Here is a 7,639-nt window from a genome sequence, read left to right as displayed (position 1 = left end):
TCTGCACACATGCAGAAGGGAGGGCTCATGCAAAGGCACGCAGTCGTGCAAAGTGCACGATTCCCCCCTCTTTCCCCTCCCCCCCCTCCCCCCCCCCCCCCCCACGTACTTTTGTGGGGCGGTGATGGGGAGATAAGGGCGGAATGTGGCGCTGATGCAGCTCTGAGACAGGAGATAAGGGAGGGGAGGGGAGAGGGAGGAGGGGGGAGGGGGTCCTGCAGGAACATGGGGTTGGGAGGCTGGAGTGACCCCAGAGTGCCTCCAGAGTCCCCAAAGTATCCCCAAGGTGTTCCTGGTGTGTCCACTAACTGCCCCCAAAGTGTCTCCAAGGTGTCCCCGGTGCCCCTAAAGTGTCCCCAGAGAGACCCCAAGGTATCCCCAAAGTGTCCCTAAAGTGTCCCCAAGGTGTTCCTGGGGTGATCTAAAAGTGCCCCCAAAGTGTCCCCAAGGAGACCCCTGGAATCTCCCAGAATGTATGGGGCTGAGCCCTGTCCTGGGGTCTCCCTAAAACAAGTGGGGCTGAGTCCTGGTGCCCCACAATGCACAGTGCTGAGCTGTGTCCCTGTGGGGCTGTGTCCCCGTGGGGCAGTGGGGCCATGGGGTTGTGGGGCAGTGGGGCCGTGGGGCCAAGCCCTGACCACACACTCCCCGCCCCCCCCTATGTTCCCCCCTCCCGCTGCCATTCCCAAAGGCACAGGATCCGGCCGCACCTTCCAGGGATCGGCGTAGGGCCAACGGCTCTTTGGGGCCGCCCCCTGCCTGGCCCTTCCTATAAATCCCCACCGCCATCCTTCCAACCGTCCACTCGTCCGTCTGCCCATCCATCCATCCGTCCATCCGTCCGTCCATCCATCGCCATGAGCTTTTCCCGCAGCACCACTTTCTCCACCTCGTCCCGCTCTGGGAGTGTCCGTCGCCTCGTGCCCCATAGCAGTGCCGCCAGCGTCTACGCCGGGGCCGGGGGGTCAGGGTCACGTATCTCCATCACCCGCACTGCCAGCACCTATGGGGGCTACGGGGGCGGCTATGGAGCGGGCTATGGGTCGGGCTATGGGTCGGGCTATGGGGGTAGCTTGCTGCTGTCGGGGTCTGGGGTGGTGCAGAATGAGAAGGAGACCATGCAGGACCTGAACGAGCGCTTGGCCACGTACCTGGAGAAGGTGCGCAGCTTGGAGCGCGACAACCGACGCCTGGAGGTGCAGATCCGGGAGAGCCTGGCCAAGAGGGGGCCCAGCACCCGCGACTGGGGGCAGTACTGGGACACCATCCAGCAGCTGCGTGACAAGGTGAGGGGGGATGGGGGGGAGAGGGGGTGGGATGGGATTGGGGTAGGAATGGGAATGGAGCTGGGTTGGGATTGGGTTAGGGTGGGAATGGGAATGGAGTTGGGGTTGGGTTAGGATGGAGATGGGGTGGGAATGGAGATACGGGTGGGGATGGGGATGAGGTTGGAGTTGGGATGGGGTGAAATTGGGATTGGGATGGGGTAGGCTTGGGGTAGGAATGAGAATGGGTATGAGGTTGGGTTAGGATGGGGATGGGAGAGGAATGGGATTGGGACTGGGTGGGATGGAAATGGGAGTGGGATTGGGGTTGGGATGGGGTGTGGTTGGGTTGGGAAAGGAATGGGAATGGGATGGGGTGGGGTGGGGTTTAGTTTGGGGATGGAATGGGAATGGGGTGGAATGGAAATGGGGTTGATTTAGGGTGGGAATGAGGATGGAGTGGGATGGAGATGGGAATGGGAATGGGAGTTGGTTTAGGATGGGGATGGGAATGGGATGGGGGCAGAGAGTCGCTGGGATTGGGACGGGAATGGAGATGGGAATGGAGCTGGTTTAGGATGGGGGTTGGATGGGAATGGTTGAGGCTGGGATGGGAATGGTGTTGGAATTAGGATGGGGATGAAGATGGGATGAAGGCTGGATTTGTGTTGGAATGGGGGGGGCTGGTGTTGGACTGGGGTTGGAAGGGGGATAGGAATGGGAATGGCATTGGGGTTAGAATGGGGTGGTATTGGGGATGGGGATGGTGTTGGGTTCAGTTTGGTTGGGTTGAGGATGAGGTTGGGTTGGGATGGGGTTGAGGTGGGAAGGAGGTAGGTTGGGGCACTGGCACCACGTCCCCTGGGCCCTATAGGAGTGCCCCCAAGTCCTGGCAGTGCATCCCCAGGGAGCTGCCAGCAGTGGCCTCAGGGTTAAGCATTAACCCACGCGGCGTCAAGAAAGGGTGGACTTTGCACCCGGAGCTGAGCCAGGGAGAAACGGTCCTATGGGGCGGGGACGGTGTGGGGCACCCAGTAGGGACACCACGTGGGGCTGTGTCCAAGCCCATGGGGGCTGGGGAAGAAGGAGTAAATTAATGGTTAATTATTGCTTCTTTGTTAAGCAGATGAGCCCCACAGCCAGAGCCACCCCATAGCCCAGTTGGGGTCACCCCTTCCTGAAGTCGCATGGGGATGGGAATAGGGACAAGGATGGGGACACAGGGGTGGGACAAGGACATGGATGGTCTCACTGCCAGCCCCCCACGGATGACAATGGGGAGAGAGGAGAGGTCTTTGCTGGGGGGTCCCTGCACCCCGTGACCCCAAACTGGCCCCACAGATCTATGACAGCGCAGTGGAGAATGCCCGCACAGTGCTGCAAATCGACAACGCGCGTCTGGCGGCCGACGACTTCAGGGTGAAGTGAGTGTGACGGGGTCAGCGGGGCAGGACGGGGATGGAGTGGGGAGGGGGCATGGATGGGGATAGGGCTGGGATCAGGGTAGGGTGGGGACAGGGCTGGGAATGGGATGAGGATATAAATGAGAATTGGGATGGGATGGGATGGGATGGGATGGGATGGGATGGGATGGGATGGGATGGGATGGGATGGGATGGGATGGGATGGGATGGGATGGGATGGGATGGGGTGGGATGGGATGGGGTGGGATGGGGTGGGGTGGGATGGGGTGGGGTGGGATGGGGTGGGGTGGGATGGGGTAGGGTGGAATTGAGATTGAGACTGGGATAAGAATGGGATAGGGATGGGATGGACATGAGATGGGATGAAGACAGCGATGGGATGAAGATGGAAATGGGATGGGGATGTGATTTGTGGAATGGGGATAGGATGGAGAAGGGAAAGGAGTGGGATGGGATAGTGGACTGAAGACGGTGCCACATAGGTACGAGGCGGAGCTGGCCATCCGCACGTCGGTGGAGAGCGACATCGCAGGGCTGCGCAAGGTGCTGGATGACACCAACATGGCACGGCTGCAGCTGGAGGGGGAGATCGAGGCGCTGCGCGAGGAGCTCATCTTCATGAAGAAGAACCACGAGGAGGTGGGGCAGGACGGCGAGGGGAGACACATCAGGGACACTCTGGGGACACACTGAGGACACACATATCAGGAACACAATGGGGACATGTTGGGAACGCGTTGGGTACACATCCGAAAAGCATTGAGTACACATCGGGTACACATTAGGATGATGTTGGGGACCCATTAGGGACACATTGAGGATGTGTTGGGGACACATTAGGGACACACTGGGGACATGTTGGGGATACATTGGGGGACACACTGGGGACATACTCGGGACTTGTTGGGGACACATTGGGGCACATCAGAGATACATTGGGAACACACTGGAGATGCATCAGGAACATACTGAGGATACACCGGGGACACATTAGGGACACGTCGGGGCCATGCTGGGAACACATTGGGTACGTATTGAGGACACATTTGGGGACACAATGGGGACTTAGTGGGGACACATTGGGGCACATCAAAGATACACTGGGAATACATTGGGGACACATAAGGAACACATTAGGGACACGTTGGGGACATGTTGGGAGCACATTGGGTACATATTGAGGACGTATTTGGGAACACACTGGGGACTTGTGATGGATACACTGGGGACACATTGGGGCACATCAGAGATACTTTGGAAACCCATTGGAGGCACATCAGGAACATACTGGGGACACATTAGGGACACGTCGGGGACATGCTGGGAACACATTGGGTACATATTGAGGACATAATTGGGGACACACTGGGGACACACTAGGTTCACAACGGGGACTTGTTAGGGATACATTAGGGACACATTGGGGAACATCAGAGATACACAGGGAACGCAATTGGAGACACATCAGGAACACACTGGGGACACATTAGGGACATGCTGGCTACATGCTGGGAACACACCAGGACCCACTGTCCCCTGGCAGGAGGTGAGCTCGCTGCAGGGCCAGGCGGCCGCCGCAGGGCTGACGGTGGAAGTGGATGCGCCGCAGGCGCAGGACCTGGGCCAGGCACTGGCAGAGCTGCGGGCGCAGTACGACGCGTTGGCCAAGAAGAACCTGGAGGAGCTGGAGAAGCAGTGGGGGCAGCAGGTGGTCCTACAGTTCATGTAGCGGTGGTCTTTGCAGTCTTTCAAGGGGTCTTTGGGGTTTTCCTATAGTCCTTGGGGTGTTCTGGTGGTCTTTGGGGTGTTCCTACAGACTGTGGGGTGTTCTTATAGTCCTTAGGATATTCCTGTAGTCCTTGGAGTGTTCCAGCGGTCTTTGGGGCCTTTCAAGGTGTCTCTGGGGTATTCCTATAGTCCTTGGGGTTTTCCTATAGTCCTTGGGGTATTCCTATAGTCCTTGGGGTGTTCTGGTGGTCTTTGGGGTGTTCCTACAGACCGTGGGGTGTTCTTACGGTCCTTAGGATATTCCTGTAGTCCTTGGAGTGTTCCAGCGGTCTTTGGGGCCTTTCAAGGTGTCTCTGGGGTATTCCTATAGTCCTTGGGGTTTTCCTATAGTCCTTGGGGTATTCCTATAGTCCTTGGGGTGTTCTGGTGGTCTTTGGGGTGTTCCTACAGACCGTGGGGTGTTCTTACGGTCCTTAGGATATTCCTGTAGTCCTTGGAGTGTTCCAGTGGTCTTTGGGGCCTTTCAAGGTGTCTTTGGGTTCTTTCCTATAGTTCTTGGGGTCTTCTGGTGTTTGTTGGGGTGTCCTGGTGGTCCTCTGGGTTTGTCAGTTGCACATGGAACACATCTCTTGGGGGTCACCCAGTCCACAGTGGAGTACACCATGCCCACAGTGGGGAGATCTCCCAGCGGTGTCCTTCCCCAACGCTGGGGACATCCCCCAACCAATGGGAACCCCGCAGTGGGAAGGTCTTCCAATGGGGTCTTCATCCTACACTAGGAATGCTCCTTACAGGATCCATTTTTCTGACCCCCCCCCCATCCCTATTTGTGTCCCCCACTTCCCCTCCCAGATCACGGAGACCACGCTGGAAGTGACACAGAGCACAAAGGAGGTGGACACGGCACGAAGCCGACTCCTGGAGCTGCGCCGCTCAGTGCAGAGTCTGGAGATTGACCTGGACGCCCTGCGCAGCCAGGTGACCCCAGGACACAACCCCACAGCCCCCTGTTCCCATAGAGAGTGACCTGACAGCCCTCTGACCACATAGAGTGACCCCACAGGTCCCAACCCCACAGGGTGCAACCTCATGGGGGTCCTGTAAGTCACCTGGCCCCATAATGTGAGTCTCCCAAGGGGTTCCCTGACCCCATGAGCCCCCAGTCCCATAGAGTGCTGCCCAAAGGAGGTACCACCAGCCCCTCTGACCCCACAAAGTACAACTCCATAGGGTTTCCAATAACCCCCAGTCCCATAGCACATGACTCCATGGGGGTCCCACCAGCCTCCCCAAACCCATATAATACAACCACATAGGGATCCAGTCAGCCACCTGACCCCATAGAGGACAGCCACATGGGCATCCCACCAGCCCCCTGACCCCATAGAGTGCAACACCGTGGGGGTCCTGTGAGCCACTCAGCCCCATGAAGTGTGAGTCCATGGGAGTCCCTGATCCCATAAATCCCCAGCCCCATAGAGATTAACCCCATGGAGGTCCCACTAGCCACCTGACCCCATGAAGGGTGACCCCATGGCAGTCCCATAAGGCACTTAGCCCCGTAAAGAGTGACTGCATGTGGGTCTCTGACCCCATGAACACCCAACCACATAGAGGGTGGCCCTATGGGAGTCCCACAAGCCACCCAGCCCCATAGTGATCCCATGGGGGTCCTTTGACCCTATGAGCACCTGACCCCGTAGCAGGTGACTCCACCGGGTGAGGGTGTGGGGGGGAATTTCCAGACCCCTTACTCCCACTGAGCTCTTGGGGTCACGCTGCAGAACGCAGGGCTGGAGGGCAGCCTGGCAGAGACGGAAGCGCGATATGGGATGCAGCTGGAGCAACTGCAGGGCCTGATCCTGCGTGGGGAGGAGGAGCTGGCGCAGGCACGGGGGGAACTGCAGCGGCAGAACCGGGAGCACTGCGCGCTGCTGGATGCCAAGAACAAGCTGGAAGCTGAGATCGCCACGTACCGTGCACTCCTCGAGGGAGGAGAGGGGTTCAGGTGGGACAGGGGGGGTGGCACCGCAAAGGGACCGCACTGGGGCTGCAGGGATGGTGATGGCATCAGGGTGGGGTGAGAGCCATTGTTGGGATGTGAAGGTTCTGACCTTTGTGGCCTCACTGGGACAGCGAGGGGACAATGGTGGCATTCAGTGGAGTGAGCCATGGTGTTGGGATGTCCGGGACCTGACCTCCATGACCCTATAGGGACAGCGAGGGGACAGTGGTGCTGTTCAGTGGGGTGAGCCCCAGTGCTGGCATGTGCAGGTCCTGACCTCTGTGGCCCTATAGGGACAGAAAGGTGACACCCAATAGGGATCCCATAGGGACAGCAGTGACACCCAGTGGGGATTCTATAGGGAAAGCAAAGGGACAGCAGTGACATCCATCAGACATGAGCTATGGGTGCACACATATCTGTGTCCTATCTGCTGGGACATTTGGGGACAGCAAGCAGACAGTGGTGGCATCCAGCAGCCAGGTAACCCAGCCTGGACGTCCCCTCCAAGTTCCTCGGGGTGACAATGGGGACGAGTGCCGTGGGGCTGAGTGACACAGGGGTGTGTGACACAGAGGTGGGTGACACAGGGGTGTGTGACATGAGGAATGGGTAACATGAGGGTGGGTGACACAGGCGTGGATGACACGGAGATGTGTGACATGAAGGGTGGGTAAAATGGGCTGGGTGACAGGGGGTGGGTGACATGGGGGTGTTTGACACGGGGACACCCGCTGCCCCACAGCCTGCAGGATGCGCTGGGACCAGAAGGGACAGTCACCACACAGCGCAGCACCCAGAGGACGGTGGATGGCAAAGTGGTGTCCGAGAGCAAAGAGGTCAAAGTGCGCAGCTACTGAGGGGGGGCGGTGTGATGCCACCCCCCGCCCCATAAATAAAGGAGCAAAGTGACAGAGATGGGGCTCAGTGAAGTGTGTTTGGTGCGGAAACTGAGGAACGGGAGGGGGAGGGAGGGAGGGAGGGAGGGAAGGGTGGAGTAGAGAGAAGGGGGGGAGGTGAGAGGGATGGATGGGTGGAGGGAGAGTGGGATGGAGGAAGGGAGAAAGGGAGGGAGAGATGGAGAGGGAGGCAGGGGGAAGGATGAAGGGAGGAGAGAGGGAAGGAGAAAGAAGCGAGGGAAGGAGGGAGGGAGGGGTAGAGAGGTGGAGGAGGGGTGGGAGGGAGGCAGGGAGGGAGGGATGGGTGGAGGGAGAGTG

General features: G+C 58.8%; 1 protein-coding gene across 1 annotated transcript; it reads left to right on the top strand.

Moving 5' to 3' along the window:
• The first annotated feature begins 812 nt into the window (after window positions 1-812).
• Window positions 813-7,371, top strand: KRT18 (keratin 18). The gene is made up of 7 exons (XM_065750076.1): window positions 813-1,286; window positions 2,607-2,689; window positions 3,172-3,328; window positions 4,233-4,397; window positions 5,270-5,395; window positions 6,202-6,425; window positions 7,168-7,371. The coding sequence occupies exons 1-7, from the start codon at window positions 858-860 to the stop codon at window positions 7,280-7,282; spliced, it is 1,299 nt and encodes a 432-aa protein (XP_065606148.1). The 5' UTR covers window positions 813-857; the 3' UTR covers window positions 7,283-7,371.
• The last annotated feature ends 268 nt before the right edge of the window (window positions 7,372-7,639 follow it).

Source organism: Cyrtonyx montezumae, unplaced genomic scaffold (genome assembly GCF_038088225.1).
Source record: "Cyrtonyx montezumae isolate F1298 unplaced genomic scaffold, pur_monq_1.0 scaffold_63, whole genome shotgun sequence".
NCBI classification, from domain to species: Eukaryota; Metazoa; Chordata; class Aves; order Galliformes; family Odontophoridae; genus Cyrtonyx; species Cyrtonyx montezumae.
This window is presented reverse-complemented; position numbering and strand designations above follow the sequence as displayed.

Coding starts and splice junctions, on each gene's coding strand:
- KRT18 (XM_065750076.1), top strand. CDS start 858: ATGAGCTTTTCCCGCAGCACCACTTTCTCCACCTCGTCCCGCTCTGGG. Junction 1,287..2,606: donor TCCAGCAGCTGCGTGACAAG/GTGAGGGGGGAT, acceptor CTGGCCCCACAG/ATCTATGACAGCGCAGTGGA. Junction 2,690..3,171: donor GCCGACGACTTCAGGGTGAA/GTGAGTGTGACG, acceptor GGTGCCACATAG/GTACGAGGCGGAGCTGGCCA.